Source organism: Diuraphis noxia, unplaced genomic scaffold (genome assembly GCF_037042655.1).
Source record: "Diuraphis noxia isolate RWA-SAM2 unplaced genomic scaffold, SU_Dnox_SAM2 contig0003, whole genome shotgun sequence".
Lineage (NCBI taxonomy): Eukaryota > Metazoa > Arthropoda > Insecta > Hemiptera > Aphididae > Diuraphis > Diuraphis noxia.
Window position 1 is genome coordinate 10,466,468 of NW_028301713.1, and position 17,993 is coordinate 10,484,460.

General features: G+C 28.2%; 4 protein-coding genes and 1 pseudogene across 4 annotated transcripts in view; 4 read left to right on the forward strand and 1 right to left on the reverse strand.

Annotated features, from left to right (window-relative positions):
• Positions 1-17,993, forward strand: part of LOC107165601 (neuroligin-4, Y-linked-like) — a 354,388-nt gene that overhangs the window by 66,860 nt on the left and 269,535 nt on the right. The gene's annotated exons all lie outside the window — the stretch shown is intronic.
• LOC149056698 (uncharacterized) lies at positions 1,340-1,982 on the forward strand. The gene is made up of 3 exons (XM_089222261.1): positions 1,340-1,472; positions 1,629-1,804; positions 1,890-1,982. The coding sequence occupies exons 1-3, from the start codon at positions 1,340-1,342 to the stop codon at positions 1,980-1,982; spliced, it is 402 nt and encodes a 133-aa protein (XP_089078387.1).
• LOC149056699 (uncharacterized) lies at positions 2,133-3,212 on the forward strand. The gene has a single exon (XM_089222257.1). The coding sequence runs from the start codon at positions 2,133-2,135 to the stop codon at positions 3,141-3,143; it is 1,011 nt and encodes a 336-aa protein (XP_089078383.1). The 3' UTR covers positions 3,144-3,212.
• Positions 6,286-11,037, reverse strand: LOC149056700 (uncharacterized; annotated as a pseudogene).
• On the forward strand, positions 11,351-12,749 carry LOC149056701 (uncharacterized). Its single transcript, XM_089222260.1, has 4 exons — positions 11,351-11,837; positions 12,020-12,154; positions 12,226-12,422; positions 12,529-12,749. The coding sequence occupies exons 1-4, from the start codon at positions 11,799-11,801 to the stop codon at positions 12,683-12,685; spliced, it is 528 nt and encodes a 175-aa protein (XP_089078386.1). The 5' UTR covers positions 11,351-11,798; the 3' UTR covers positions 12,686-12,749.

Below are 17,993 nucleotides of genomic sequence, written 5' to 3' on the forward strand. Positions count from 1 at the left end.
TAGCTGTGTTCCCCATTCATTATTGAAGTGATATAACTCTTTCTTAATTTTGTTGTTAATATCTTCAATTTCATAACATCCTTCTTCCAAAATACATATAAACGTTTTTTGTTTATGCGCATGATTTAATGACGGAATTACATCTATCTCCAGTCGGTTATTGGTTAAATTTATGTTTGGAAATAAATTTCGTGTTTTCAAATATAACAAAGCTATTTCCGAATCCTCGTAAACGTTAAGAGGTGGGAAATAATTCGTGGATAATAAAGTTGTGTTTCCAGTCAAACTTAATGTAACAGATTCATGCATAATAAAAATTCAAGACATAAATGTCCACAGTTGAATGAATTGAAATCTTGATAGTTAGAATAATTATATATTATTTTATACTCTTTAAAATAGTGTTGTAATTCAATTGGTGGAGGTAAATCACCAAAGCTATCAAAATATACTACTTTATCTTTATTTTTATGAAACGCTACCCAATGACTTCCATTACCTGAAGATATATCTAAGTTTAAAATACCACATTCATTTACATACGGTTTTTTAGGTAAGTTATCACGTGAAAACACTCCACGGAAATGATTGATTTTCAACTTTGTTATACATTTTATAATATCTTCTGACGAAAGCGGTCTGTTAGGTAGCGTATTTAACAGTTTTTTTTCCATACCTTGTTTTTGTTTAAATTTAAACCACTACCTTTTTTTCTTTTTGAATTTTGAATTGCATTATACACACTAGCACCTCCAGACATTAAGCTACCAAGTGCTGACAATCCCGCAAATATAGGTATTAAGGGAATTACACCTCCTGTTTGTCTCGGTGGTAAAATCAGTCTTTTGCTACCATTTTTTTTCTTAGACATTCTTTTTTTCTTTACTGCTATCATAAGATTTTTTATTTTTGTAGCACGTTTCTTTTTATAACCCATTCCTATTTTTCTTTTAGCTTTCATCGCGTTTGTTACTGCATACGCAACAATTTTCTCCTTTTTAGGAGTATCTATAGCTTTAAATCTTTCCCAAGCACGATTTTCTAACACTTCATCAGCTTTATGTCTATCGTTTAAATTTTTACTAGATGCATACGCAATATCGTGATCACGACAAGCAGTATCCAATGGATTTATTCCTATGTCACCACGATTTAATCTTTTTTTTAATTTTGTACCTGGCCCACAAAACTGATAACCTGGAACATGAGATTCAAACGGAAGACTATTTATAAGAGAGTTTACAATACCTTTACCAGTCTTTTTCGATTTACACTTTCGAGTTGAACGCATCATCAATAACTGAATATAAAATAAAAATCTTTGAGTATTTATAAGAAAATGGATTTAATTGAACAGAAAGATAAATTAGAAATAATAAACGTAGATGTACAAATATCGAAAAAACCATCAAGACATGGTTCGTTATTACCTGATACTATACGTGCTATATTAGTTGGTCCTAGTGGATCGGGTAAAACAAATATAATGTACAATCTAATCACACATGAAAACGGGTTAAGATTTGAAAATATTTATTTATACTCTAAAACCTCTAATCAAGAAAAATATGTTTTGTTAAAAAAAATAATGGATGATATACAAGGTGCTAATTTGTTCATATTTACAAACGCAGATAAAGTTATAAAACCTAACTTAACTAAGAAAAATTCTATTATAATTTTTGATGATGTAATATGTGACTCACAGTCTGTTATTAGAGAATACTTTAGCATCTGTAGACATTCAGGTGCTAGCTCCGTATTTTATTTAGCACAAACATATTCTAAAATACCAAAACAGTTGGTAAGAGATAACTCAAACTTTTTAATAATTCTGAAACAAGATGACATGAATTTACGTCATATATTCAATGATCATTCATCGACAGATATGGATTTCTCAGAATTTCGGAAAATTTCTCATTTATGTTGGAATCAAAGTGATTATGGGTTTATGGTTATTGATAAAACTCGAGAAATGAATGAAGGAAGATATAGATGTGGTTTTCATACGTTTATTAAAATAAAATAATTATATATATATAATATATATATATAATGTAACATTGTTATTATCTACATAGTCTTGCCAGTGGTCATACGATACAGTAATATTGAGTTTATTATTTACTATGAACAAAGAAAAAGTTTTGCTGAAAAATTTAATAATATCAAAAAAAAATATTAAACGAAAAATAATGGAAATGAAACGTGGTATTATAGATTCAGATAACTATTTCCGTGAAGCATTTAAACCAATAACTGAACCACTCAGTACAAAAATAGAAAAAAATACATCGTGTAACTTACAACTAGCTGATTATAAAAATGCAGAAACCTCATACACTAGTGGAGAAAATGAAGATGATGAATTAAATTCGACATTTGTAAATTTTTTTGAACGTCCTAAATCACAACGTTATGATAAATCTTATGGTTTACATTATGATAGAACTAGTGATTCTTACAAAATAGGAGATTACTCTGTAACTTTTAGCCATGGTAACTTACAGCTGCTTAATAAATACTATCCATGGACATTAGGACTACAGTCTTTATTATGTGAGAAAGAACCAAAAAATACAACTATACAAGATATGGAATCTTATTACGATATTTTGAAAACTTCTCGAGTTCATTTAAAAGCGGATGGGAAACCAAAAACCTCAAAGTTTCATAAATGGGCGACCGTTGTAAAACCTCTCTACGAAAGAATGAAAAATGAAGAAAAACAGTTAAACGAAGAAATAGTTAAAATTAATAACTCTAGAGCTCCTCGGATAAGCTTTAAACAATTAAACGAACATTTATCTAGTTCGAGTGCTAAACGTAGTAACGTTCATAATAATACAACCATAACAAATGAACCATTTGATTTTAACCCTACAGCAAACAGTTCTATGTCTGTAGATCCTCCAGTTGAAAAGATGTTTAATTTTACTGCATCACCACATGCTAAGAAAGGTTCTGGTTTATATAAAGATGTAATACCTCAAACACAGTTAGTTTATTATGATGATCCAAATGAATTAGTAACTAGATTAAATCTTTTAACATCATCACAAAGAGTTGGTAATACTGGCGTTAGTAATGAAATCATATCTATTTTAGAAGAATTACGTGAGAGGAATATTATAGTATAATGACAACCTTAGAGAATATAGCTAATGAGCTACATCGACCAGCGAGAAAAATATTTCCTAGACGTAGCGTAGTTACACGGTTTAAAGATGATCTCTGGCAAGCTGATTTAATAGACATGCAGTCACATTCTAGACAAAATAAAGGTTTTAAATTCATTTTAATCATAATTGATACATTTACCAAGTATGTATGGGTAGAAGCATTGAAAAATAAAACAGCGGAGGAATGTACAAAAGCTATGTTTAATATATTGAAAAAAGCTAATCCAAAATTGTTACAGACAGATAATGGTACAGAATTTTATAATAATCAATTTCAAGATTTAATGAAAAAATATAAAATTAAACATTATAGTTCATTCAGTGTCATTAAGTGTTCAATTTGTGAACGTGTAATACAAACTCTTAAAAATAAAATATATAAACATTTTACTGCAACAGGTACATGGAATTGGTATAATACAATATCAAAAATTATACAAAACTATAATAATACAAAACATAGAACAATTAAATGTACACCAAGTGAAGCTCGAATGGATGCAAACAAAATTAAACTTAACACACATACAAATATCAAAACATTATACAAACCAAAATTTAAAATTAATGACAAAGTAAGAATATCTAAATATAAACATATATTTGATAAGGGATACACACCAAATTGGACGACAGAAATATTTACAATTTCAAAAATTTTACATACAAATCCAGTAACGTATCAATTAAAAGATGAATCGAACAATATAATCTTAGGTGGTTTTTATGAACAAGAAATTAAATTAACTGATTTTCCAAACACCTTTCTTGTTGAACGTGTTATAAAAAAAGTTGGGAATAAAATGTTTGTCAAGTGGTTAGGTTTTGATACAAGTTATAATTCATGGATAACGTTGTCAGATATATTAAAATAAAATTTTATATTATATTATTTTTATCATATTATTATATTTTACCTTTTTACTGTTTTTCTTTGATAACAATAAAAATTTGTTTATTTACATGAAACATTTAACAATTAAAACATTATATAATACTGATAGATAGCGCTTTTTGTTTATTTCGATTGCGGATATATAAAGTTTTTTAATTTATAGTGGCCATAAGCCAATGTATTAATCCCATCATCCATTATATAACGTTTATCATCGTTAGCACTAAGAACAAGCTTAGTCATAGTTTTCGAATGGACAATATGTTTATTGGATTGAATAAAATTCATTTTTCTATGAGTTTGTTTATCCTCAACAGTTATATGGTTTATAAATGCATTTAATATATCCATGTAATTTTCAAATTTCATGTGATTTTTAATTATATACTTTTTTACACCTTTTGCTTTTTTTTCCTCAACACTATGTACAGTTTTATACGCATATAATTTCGGTCTTAATGAGACAAATTCTTTTAGAATTATTCCTTTCATTTCATCCTTAAAATATCCTGGTTGATTTTTATGTGTCTCACTGAAACAATAATGGTCTTTAGGATAATTAGATGTATCAAAATATGGTAGTAAACTATTTTTTAAATCATCGAAAAAATTTGTTGTTTGGATAGCGTATACCAACGAATCAGTATCTGAATACAAAGAACTAATTTTAGCACCATATTTTTTTTTCATTACATTATAATGAAAGTCATACATAAATGTTTTTGAAACATCTAAAATTGCGAATCCTACATAAATTGCCTTGTCAAATTTAATGATTTCCTTACGCTGATGAATAGCCATAAGATTCTCAGTGTATATAGTTCTGTCTTTAAAATTAGTTTTAACCATTAATTTCCTAGCTTTTTTTGCTGATGAAACAAGTTTTATAGAAGTTCTTGCGCGAACATTTTCCATACATTTACCGAAAACGCTATTGATTAACAACTTCCAAAAATTTTTTTCAAACTCGTTTTTAGCTTCAACTCTCATAGTTGTACACAATTCAATGTATGATGCCATCCATTTGCTTTGTGAAAAGCTAATAGCTCGATGAATTTTCGTCACTTTAATACCGTTTAAAATCGCCTGTTTTAAGTTTTTATAATGTACTATATAGTTTTTTTTTGATGATAATGTAGTAAGCAATTTCTTAGCTTTAGAATTAGGAGGACACTCATTAATGGGTAAAAATGGGAAATCATTATGACTTTTATGTAAATACTTAGGGTACTCGATATCAACTTCTAATATATACCCAACTTCTGAATCATCGGCAATTTTAGTGACATCGATATTGAGATCATTAACCCACTCAAAATCTTTGAAAGGCAATTCTGTTAACATAGATTTACCATACAAATTTACACAGTCAAGATATGTAATCCATGTGATTGGTTCATTCGAATTATAGTCCAGTCCTTCAATATTTGGTATATTTGCTTTAACATATCTTTTAGTTGATTGACAAATGCCCCCCCGGATTGAGTTTTCAAAAAAGAGGAGCATGTTGTAATCCTTTAACCTTTCCAATTTTACCTTAGTGTACTTAAGCATACAATCAAAAGCAAATCCAGGAGCAGTCATGTAATGAGCAGGATCTAATCTGAGAGTAGATAAACATAAGTCTCTAAAATTTTCAAACACGTCAGCCAGTATGGTAACGTCAGTCTTTAAATAAAGATCGCTATACTCACCTAAAGTCTTTATATCGAATGTTCGCCATATATTTTTAGCATGCATATAATCTTTATCGCTTATTTTTTCGTCTGTCAAAGAGTTATAAAATTCAGACTTTGATGGTAAGAAAGTATCATCTAATTTACTCCAACTATCGACATATTCATAAGGGAAGATTCCTTTTTGAGTGACTAGATCTAATGCTTTCATGGAAAAATTTTTAAGAGTTTCTCTAAACCTCAACTTATCTTCAGATAAATTTAATGCAAGTTTACTTAATGATTCGCTCATGAAACGGAATGTATCGACAAATTTAATACTAAATCTATGTGCGATTTCTTTACTAAAGGATATATATTTTTCTGACGAATTAGGAATAACGTGAATATCTTTATCATTACAACCAAGTTCCCGAATTATGAAATGACTATCGTACGATAAATTATGGAAGAAAATTGGTACGAATGAGGGGTTAATTATTTCAAAATTACATTGAAGACAAAGACATTGTCTATATTTACCAGTAAAATGACAGTGATCTCGAACTTTAATTAAATTATTATTTTTAAAATGTCTCGAACATTTTCCACAAAACTTAGTATTTTTAAAATTACTTTCTTCTTCTTTAGTTAATTTATTCATCGGTTTATTTGTTTGATAAATTTTATTAATATTATTTCCAATAACAATCATATTTTCCATAAATTTTTTTGCAGCATTTTCACCTCTATAAATTACCACCTTTCTCGGAATTTTGAACTGTTTTACTAGTTCTTTTGATATAACATCATAGTTAACTTTGACATAAAACCCATAGCTCATAATTTCATGTAAATGTGTAGCATAAGTTTTAGATTTTTCGTAACTATTAAATTCACTAGACTTATTTTTAGGAGTTAAAATACATTCAAAATCTGCATAAATAACAATTGGTATTCTCTGTGTATTTTTATAGTTTTTAAAATAAATAAAATCATCATCCCCCTTTTCAAACATTATTGGTCTCCCTAATTGGTTCTTTCTACAATTATGCTGGTGTTCACTCAACCCTTTCTTACCCCAAAGTTTGCTTTTACATGGCTTTTCACTAAAAGTAGTAAAACATCTTTTACAGATAATTAATCTGGAACAGTTTTTAGTTTTCTGACTTCTAATAAATCTTGAAAAATTTTTTATATAACAATAGTGTGATGTGTTATTATTATTAAACAAAAGTAGATCAAAATGTTTTTTTCTTTCAGTATTACAAATATATAGAGGGAAAATATGTTTTTTATCATTTAAACTATAAATATTAATTGATACATTATTTATACGTTCAAATTTTTTTATCTGACTGATTGGTGTAGGAAAATCTATACATTTAAAATCTAAGCCACTTTTTTTTTCTAACATTTCAAAATATTTCTTATTAAAATAAGTTTTATTTGAACGATTGTCAAACTTTGATAGTATTGAATATTTAAAACATTTAACATCATTATTTTTTACATTTATGACTGCTCTTTTATCTTTGATATATTCAGGAAGATCTAGATACGTTCCTCCTCTGAGAGGATTTACTATATTAATTCTCAATTGTAATGCATCTATTGTTTTAAGTGACCAGCCAGAAGCTTTTGCTAAAAAATCATCTTCTTCACTTAATAATTTATTGAACATCCCATTCAGTAATTTATTAAAATCAGAGGAATTACATGCAAGTGTATTAGAGGTTTTAAATGCTATATCCTGTACTTCTTGTGTGATAATTCGTTCATATACACTATCTACATATAAATTAAATTTTATAGATGTTTGTAGACATGATTCCTTTAACTTTGGAATTATTTTGTCTAAAGTATAGTTAAAAAAAAGTGTGTAGTCTAAAAATTTTAAATTATTCTTAACTATAAAAGTTTTTGAACATTTTTTAAATCTTTCAATTTCAAATATTCCTTCATCAGCATATGTCATTCGCTGACGTTTTGTCACCATTTTTCTTTTCATAATTAAGCTGAAAATAAATTAAATGAAAAAAAAAATATAATAAACAATAATAATATTGTAATCACTTTATTATTTTTTATAGTATAAATCATACAATATTCAGCAAACCTAAGCAACTAGTTTAAAAAAAAAGAAATTAAAAACTTAATTATTATTTAATAAATCATATAGGTATGATAAATGCAATATACAACTTTGTTGGCATCGATAACCTATATGATTAGATTCATCGTAATCACCTTTAATTTCTTTTTTTTTTTTTAATAAATTTTCCCTAGTCGACTTCAGGTTTGTTTTTTTGATTTTAATATTAATATCGTTAATCATTTTTTTAAATTTTTTTTCTTCTCTTTCACCATATTTCTGATTTTCCACCTGTTGTTTCAACACTTCATTAATTTCTGTTTTGATGTATGATGTCATGTTTCTGCAAATTATATAGATATTTGCAAACTATCTGCTAGTAATAAAATATTAAAATAGTAACACACATCATCATTAAATAATAATTGTTTTTATTTTTACAAGCAAAAAAACATAGCTATAAACATTAAATTAAAATCATAATTTCTTAGAAAAGTAAATGTCATGAAATGTTTGACAACGTATCATCATATCCATACTATATCTTTCTCCATAACAGATTTCCATTTTTCTAACATAATCAATATATTTATTATCATATTTATTAAATATTTCTCTTTTTTCTTTTAAAGAAAACAATTTATCTCTTAATTTATTGATTTCAAATTCATTTGATGATGAACATATCCTGATTAAATAAATGTTATGTTTTATTTCTTTAATTTTTTTTATTAATTTCTTTCGTTTCTAATAGTTTTTATTTTTACAAGCAAAAAAACATAGCTATAAACATTAAATTAAAATCATAATTTCTTAGAAAAGTAAATGTCATGAAATGTTTGACAACGTATCATCATATCCATACTATATCTTTCTCCATAACAGATTTCCATTTTTCTAACATAATCAATATATTTATTACCATATTTATTAAATATTTCTCTTTTTTTTTCTTTTAAAGAAAACAATTTATCTCTTAATTTATTGATTTCAAATTCATTTGATGATGAACATATCCTGATTAAATAAATGTTATGTTTTATTTCTTTAATTTTTTTATTAATTTCTTTCGTTTCTAATATATTATTTTTATTATCTTCAATATTCCCTAATCTTAATGATTCCATGGTTTGTAAATTATATTGATATTTATTCATAAGTTCATCTTTGTTTTTTGAATCCATTGTCTGTAATATTATTTCAAATTCATTAATGTTAATACACAGTATGTTAAATCATAGAAACATAGACGGAAAAATCTAATTATAAAATATGTTAAACAACTGTATTGTATATAATATAATTTTTATCTGAATTAAATTAACTTTATAAAAATAAAAAATTAAGTTTAAAAATGTAGGTACACATATTATATATAACTGCGTATTTGTTGTGTACTAAATTTATTTTTCTCCTGTCTAATGTTAAATGAATACATACAATTTGTCATAGATAGATATATTTTTTTATATCTAATAGCAGCCAGTCTTATTGAATACTTATTAGAATTAGAATATTATACTACCTATTTAAATTATTAAAAGTTAACTCAAATTGAGATATTTTTATGTAAATATTGAATATTATACTATAAAGTTTAAAAAATATAGGTACACACATCATATATTACTTAAACCTGTGTATTTGCTGTATAATAAATTTATTTATTTTTCCCTTGAATAATGTTAAATGAATACATAAAATTTAATAAAGATAGATGGAAAAAATGTAATAAAATATATTAACCAACTGTATTGTACACAATTTAATTTTTATCTAAATTAAATGGACTTTATAAAAATATTATCATGAAGTTTAAAAATGTAGGTACACAAATATATATTACTTATAACTGTATACTTGTTATATACTAAATTTATTTTTTCCCTTGAATAATTTAAATGAATACCTACAATTTAATATAGAAAAACTGTAATAATCTAATATATTATTAATCAACTGTATTGTATGTAATTTAATTTTTATCTAAATTAAATGAACTTTATAAAAAGATATAATCATGAAGATTAAAATGTAGGTACACATATTAATATATATTACTTATAACTGTGTATTTGTTGTATACTAAATTTATTTTTTCTCCTGTCTAATGTTAAATGAATACATACAATTTGTTATAGATAACTATATTTTTTATATCTAATAGCAGACAGTCTTATTGAATACTTATTAGAATTAGAATATTATACTACCTATTTCAATTATAAAAACTTAGCTCAAATTGAGATATTTTTATGTAAATATTGAATATTATACTATGATATTCATGAAGTTTAAAAATATAGGTACACACATCATCTATTACTTATACCTGTGTATTTGTTGTATATTAAATTTATTTTTTTCCTTTGAATAATTTTAAATGAATACCTACAATTTAATATAGAAAAAAAATGTAATAAAATATATTAACCAACTGTATTGTAAATAATTTAAATTTTATCTAAATTAAATGAACTTTATAAAAACATAATCATGAAGATTAAAATATAGGAACACATATCATATATTACTATAACTGTGTTCAATGTTAAATGAATACATACAATTCATTATAGATAGACATATTTTTTATATCTAATAGCAGACAGTCTTATTGAATTCTTATTAGAATAAGAATATTATACTACTTATTTCAATTATAAAAACTTAGCTCAAATTGTAATATTTTTATGTAAATATTGAATATTATACTATGATAATATAACATTTTTTTATATTATTGATATCAAATATTATAAAATAATAAATATTGCGTTCGGTGATAATATTAAGCGGTGATAGTGCTAACTGTTCTATGGTGATAGAGACGGTATATATTTTTAAGGTTATGTTCGTTAATAGTAGATTGCTGATGTGTAATAAAATGTAATTACTATCTTATAAATATGATGTTAACATTTTATCATATAATATATAAACATAGATAATATTATCATAAAACTATATTATTATAATGATGATGTGTTTAAATCATTGTTATTCTGTTTCTAGTTTTTTTTAAAAATAGGAGTAAAGATTAAAAGTTTTAATAAAATAATAAAATAGGTACTTACATAGTTAGTGTTGAAGTATTCTAAGTCTGACTGTTGACTGTTTTCTGAGTCTGGCTGACGGTTGCTATTGTTGTTGAAGATGTTTTACGTTTTTGATGGTCTGTTCTGATGTAACTGTTTTGCTGGAGAGTCGAGGATGGTTGCTGTTCTGTAGCTTCTTGGTCTGTTAGAGCTGCTGGTGAACTGATGACTTTATGTTTAAAAATTCGGTGTTTTATACTAGAGTTTAACCCTCTCTTTGAACATTGAGTATTAGGTACCTCTCATAATCCTGAGATGATTGTACATTATATTACTTAATACCATTCTCTTTTGTCCATGTAAGAACATGTTTGTAGTCTTTCATGCAAATTCTTATTACATTATTATATGAGAAGTCTATTTGAATATATACATTCTAATTTATTTTAAATTATATTTGATATTTTAACCAGTTCATATAATGTCTTGTTCATATATAATCATTTTTTTTTTGGAAATGTTTTTTCAGGTCATTGCTATTAACCTTTAACGTTTTTATATCTGAAATCCGGTTCATACTAATTATTTTTTTGATTCTAATAAATGTTAATATTATATACATATATTATACTATTATTGCTTATATTACATATTTGTTGAAAAGTCTTTTGAGGTCATTAACGTTGTTATATCAAATCTGATTTTCAAGGCGGGTGATTATTTTAGATCCTGTTTCTTTAATAATTCATATAATGCCACTTGTGTTCATGTAAAACAAGTTTGTAGAAAGGTTTTTCAAGTCATTGCTATTAACATTAGCATTTTACATATATAAATTATTGTGGTAGTGGCTAATATCTGTGTATAAAAGCCAATGTAAAACCATTAACATTCATCAGTCCTCAACACAGTCTACAACGCAGCTCAAAAATGTCTTATAGAACATCAATTATTTCTTCAGAATCAGAGGTAAGTAAAGTTTTTTTAAAAACCAAATAACAAATTGGAGGTCAGTCGTAACACTACTCAACGTTATGGTTATAATTATTAAGAAACATAAAAAAATAAAATATGTTTCTTTTAGATATCAGTTATAAAACCACTTGTACATTTTTAAATAAAAAAAAAAATATTATTTTTATGATCCATAGAATGAACATTTCAGTGAATCCGTTGACTCTAAAGTTAAACCGTTAGCATCAACATCTAAAACAAAAACCACTTTAAAACGTGGTGTTGAGAAGACGAATGAAAAAAAATCTACAAATAAGAAGCAGATGAAAATGGTTAGTTAAATTATTTTTTATTATAAATAAAATATATATATATATATATAAATTATATTTTTCATTTATAGAATGCATCATACAGAGACAATGTTGGTGATCGTTTAAGATCAGAAGAATATGATGAGGAAGTTTTCAATTCGCTAACTTTTCGACAAGGTGACGGTTTAATTACGATAAAAACTACATTTGAGGAGAAGCCAACAGATTACTGGGTGATAACACATTATAAATGTTCAAATATTGAAAATGTTCCGGTTAAGGATAGGTAAATAATTTATAATTAATTTACTTTTTTTAAACTATTGTTAATCTTTTTCAATAGGTATTTTTATTATCACTTCATTTCATGATTTAAAAAATAATAATTATAGGTGGAAGTTTAGTGAAGCTGGTGTTAAGTTGTATACAAGCGAAAAGTCAAAAGACCAGACATTGAATGTAAGCTTGAATCAGACCATGCAGTCAATATTTGACACGATGCTACAAGACCCAGGACGTCGTACAATCAAAAGTAAAATAATAGGCTAATTATTATATGTTTTTTTAAAAAATGAGTTTTTTATTGAATAAACAATACAATATATTATATAAATATTTGTTTATTTTATACTATTAAATCCTGAAGTATTAAGTCTGACATTGTATTAAAATGGTATTGTAATATTTCATATAGGAATGATGTGTCATCGTTTTGCAGATGAGTGTAATAACTAAAATCATAGTTTTGTATATACTGGTTTGTGAATTCATTTCTCTGACAACTGATAGGTAGACCACGGACGTCGTTTTTTATTAGATCGTAAGCTGTGTTAAATGTAGCTTGGTAACTTGGTAGACGTTTCTGTTTTTCTGCAATGTAGAGATCTACACAATGTTGAAGCTGTTTAAGTCTACATAAATCTATATGTGATAAAGTGATATAATCATCATTGATATGTAAAGTAATTGAACTCTGCTTAACATTAGTTGAATATGTAAAGTTATCAGATATTTTTGTTCGTCTACATCTGGTGTGTAAATTATTAGTAATTGAAATGTAATTAGATTCAGACATGAGTGTAAACCATTGTTCTAAGTTTAAAGTAATTATCTTCTTTGATAATTTACATTCTAATAACACAATAATCGAAATTTGTTTATTAATTAATAAACCGACTGTAACGCTCTTCTTACTATACGGACGAATGTCGAAGGTTGATTTTGATACGATTATAGGTAGAACCATGATGAATAATATTTATAGTAATGTTTCAGACTATCAATATGAAAAAATCTAGTATAATGTAACTGATGGAACATATACTTTGAACTGAGGTTTTTTTTCATCAGTAAACATATTATATACTAAATCTGTTGTAAAAAAAAAATGGTAAAAAAAATGTGAACGTACAGTTCAGTAGATTAGTGTGTAGTGAAGGGAGTAGAGGGAATTATTTATACTTACTTACCTGAAACATGAAATTAACTTATTAAATTAACCTAACGCACTAATCCACTGAACTATACGTCCACGAGATATTAGATTAAAAACTAACACATATAAGTTGTTTATAATATTTTTTTTTTATTTATTACAACATATAATGAAAAGACATGATTTAGCAAACGGTGTCGTATGACCTAGTTTCACAATTACAAATATATTCATTGTTACAATATTTACTTAACACTTTTTGAACAAACTGATTTCCCTTCATTAATAATACATATATACACTTTGGATTATATCTGCAATGTTCAATCCAAACGTCATCTTCTCGTTTCCAATTATGAAGAATAAGTCCACAGCAAAAGCATTCGACGATATCTTCTACTCCTGTATATTTTAACCCACATTCAGCTAGAGCATATTTATTTTGAAAACAATTTAAAGGAAAATGTTCAAAAGATCTTAATCTTGAATAAATTGAAGTATATCCTGGATGGGTTGGAACTGAATTATTTCGTATACGATGAACTAATGATTGAAAATCGCTTGTAAGTTTTGGTAAATTCATTTCTTTAATTAATTGAAATAATAACTTGAAAAACACAACTCGAATACACGACGGATCAGCAGTAACTAAATGTAAAATTATTAACTTGCAACTAAATAGTAGAAATTAAAATATATAAATTTTTAAAAACTAGAACAGTGTAACCAACATGATTAAAAACATAAAAACAATCTCCCTGTAATTTTTATAAAAATTAGCGATATTTGATTGAAAAAATTTTAAAAAACGGGGAAAAATAGTTGATACGGTAAATATTTTTGTGTAAGGCGCAAATAGGTGGACAATCTTGTGTAATCACCGTATTGTGTTACGCGGTAAATCAGAGTGCTCCAAGCGAGAATTTTCCCCTTGAAAAAAAAAAATTACCGTGGAAAAGCTGGCTGTGAACATACAAATATATACTACTTATATGAATAACCATATATTATATCTGTAAATTTTTTGTCATTATTATTATTATATTACCTATTTCTAATATTTTTGAAATTAACTCTTTATTATATATTTCTGCGATAGAAGTCTGATTTTATGACGACCCACAGGTCTGCATTTTTGGTTTACGGTACCGCAATGTATTTTGATCATGAGCATATCCATAATGAATAGAATGTTGAAAACTACCGAAGGGCAAAATAGACGAGTAATCCGTGCTGCAGCTGCTGCTAACTGTGCATGTTATAATATTATGTACGCATAGACACTATATAGCTGAGAGCTGACACCAATGGCGGCGGTGGCAGCGAGCTTTGCGTAATTTTACACGGTCGCACTTTTCTCTGCGAGTTATAATTACCACGAAGACGACGTGTCCTATATAAAGCTCGATATTAATTATCTGAAAAAGACCATTTCTCGTAGATCAAAGAGGGACGGGGTAAGAGCTGCTGTCACGCGCGTTCTCTGGCTATAGAGCTAATACACGCTCAGTGCCATATAATTATTGTATATATATATATACGCACAGCAGCCAGTCCAGCCGGATTATGTTCGCAGAACGGTGTTTAGGACACACATTAACGTTTATATATATATAGGTACCTATATATATTCATTATTTATACATACACATACACACACACATATATATAGCGCTGCCGAAGAAGATAAATGTTGTTAATTAGTGTATGTATGGCTATAGCTATATATATTTTATATACATGTATACATACATATGTATACACATATAGGCTGCTTGCGTCGACAACACGTGCGATGGCGGTGGTTTAAATGCAACCAACGACCGTGCCCGACAACAATATAAACGCCACCCCCTGCACCCCTATTCCGCAGTAACGTTCATCCACACCTCCTGTCTTCGACACAACGTCGCGCGTGTAAGCAACGCGCTAATTAACAAGTATTCGCGCGCAGCAGCCGAAAAAGGAGAATACGGAACTTTATCAACTACAACGCACACCCTTCGGCTCCCTTGCACACACAAACTCGCACTATCACCCTCACACGGCGAATCGGCACACAATCCGTTACTCATTTTTACCAGATTGTTTGCACTCGCGCACGTTATCGTACACACAAATACAAGTCGACGACGTTATATTATTATTATTATGTATAGCCTTGTAGCCAGTGTGTACTTACATAGTAATATGTATGTATACATTAAACTGCAGCTGCAGCGAGTATGTGTCGTCTATCGGCGGCGACGTTTATTTAAAAGTTGTTGAGTTACGGCCGTTTACAGGCTTTCCACCCGCTTCTGTTGAAAAGGATGAGTGGGATGAGTTTAGCACGTGTGTGTGTGTGTGCGCGTGCGCGCGCGCGCGTGTATTCGCGTCTATGTATGTGTGATCGGGTTGAAATTTATCTACCGAAAAACGACGGCGGCGGTGGCGGCGACGGACGGGCGCCAACGTCGCCACCGAAAGTGTGTCGTATCATACGTGACTAGCATGTACAGCAGCTGTCACACGCACACCCGAGGCACGCGCCATGTATATTTAGATATTTTTAACCCACCGCGGCCGTAGTTTTCAATCGACGGACGTGACTATTGTGCGGGTTTCGTCAGATCTACTGCCGTCTGGCTGGCCGGCTGGCTGACTGGTCGAAACCGATGACGGCAGAAACCGGGCGTTTTTATATTTTACCGTTTTTCTTTTTCTGTGACAAGTTTTTCTCGGTATTCGGCCGATATATTATTATCGTTTTAAAACGCCGACGTGCCGTGCCGTAACTGATCGATAAATACATCACGCGATCAGCAGACATGTCCAAAAATGTGCCCGCTTGACCCTCGCCTGTAATTTATCCGAACTCGAGACCTTTGTTCTAGTTCCACCCTGCAGTGATTATGATACCTCCAATTAAAATAGATATATTACATCGCTTACTTAAACTGGTCATACAGCATCCGATAAATGTGGTTTTATATTATTAATTTGATGTATTTTATATTAAAATCCACATACGTAATGCCTTGAACTATGGAACCGTCTTCGTTAGGATTTTTGTGTATTGCGTGCGAAAATAATGTATTATGTTGAATGTACAAGTATATTGTACAAAATTAGAATACGAATGCCTATTAGAAAATATCGTTCGACCAATTTATCAACCGAAAATTTCGTTCTGTTGCATGTGAGAAGTGAGTGTAAGAAGTTATATCTGTTCCACATTGTCTCATGAATTCCCTTTTATTATATATTATTATATATGGGTATAAAGATGATTATTAAAATAATGATAGTATATTATGCATAGATCGAAATTCCGTAGCGTTTCGATGTACCATATCAAAATTAGATGTGCTGTATTTAAGAGTGCGCATGAGGTTTGTCTCAATGTGTTAATTTCGATAAAAATGTGTGTTATATACTTCTGAAATCGATTTCGTCTAATTTTCGTATTCTCATCCAGTGCTGAGCCTCTGAGTCAATACCCTAACAACTACTGTGGGTATGCACTCGGGTTTATTAATTTTTATAATCAATTTCTTGAAAAACTCAGGGAACGAGATACGTGTAGTATTTATAATCACACCATATTATGTTTCTTACTCGTATAATGTTTACGTCTTCTTATTAAAGTATTGATACGCTAATGTATTTTCTTCGTATTATTTTCTTTTAAACCATGATATTAGTTTAATTGTAGCTAGTAGATTCGTGAAACGTTATTAAACAATAGCATTAGTTTTAGCCTTAGAAATTAATCTAACTGCAGTAACGCGCACGCCTTATTTTACAGAAAAACGACGATCTGTATTTTAAAAATATAATTTTCTCGAGAAAAAACCAAATAAAACATTATTACCTATATCATAATATAATTGTATACACATATTTAGAATTTGAAAAATAACGTGGGGGATGCATCAACATTTCGCTGATGAACTATAATGGTACCTAATAATCATACGTAATAATATAATATAGATATCGGAAGTATGCAGGTATACTGAACATTTAGTAGGTACATAACAAATATAATATGCATCATACACGGGAATGAATGTTACGATGTATGACTGCAATGGTGTTGTCACGTTTTCCTCTGTATGGCGTCAAACCCGTACAGCGCTGGTTAAAAGTGTACTGCACGGCTATTATGTTATATTCCTATTATATATTATTATTTTGTTCGAGCACGTTTATGTATATGAATACAGAGCGCACATAAATATTGTTCGTCGTGTACTAGAATATAAATCTCTTTGTATACAACTACCTGCTACCACTCGTGCGGCGTCGGAGCTGTTATGTTATAAAACACCTATATTATACGACTAAATATACTGCGGCCACAGATTTGACGTTTTAACGGATGTTCTCGGTAGGTGTACGTTAAATTTATAGTTTCCTCCGGAATGGTCGTCGTCG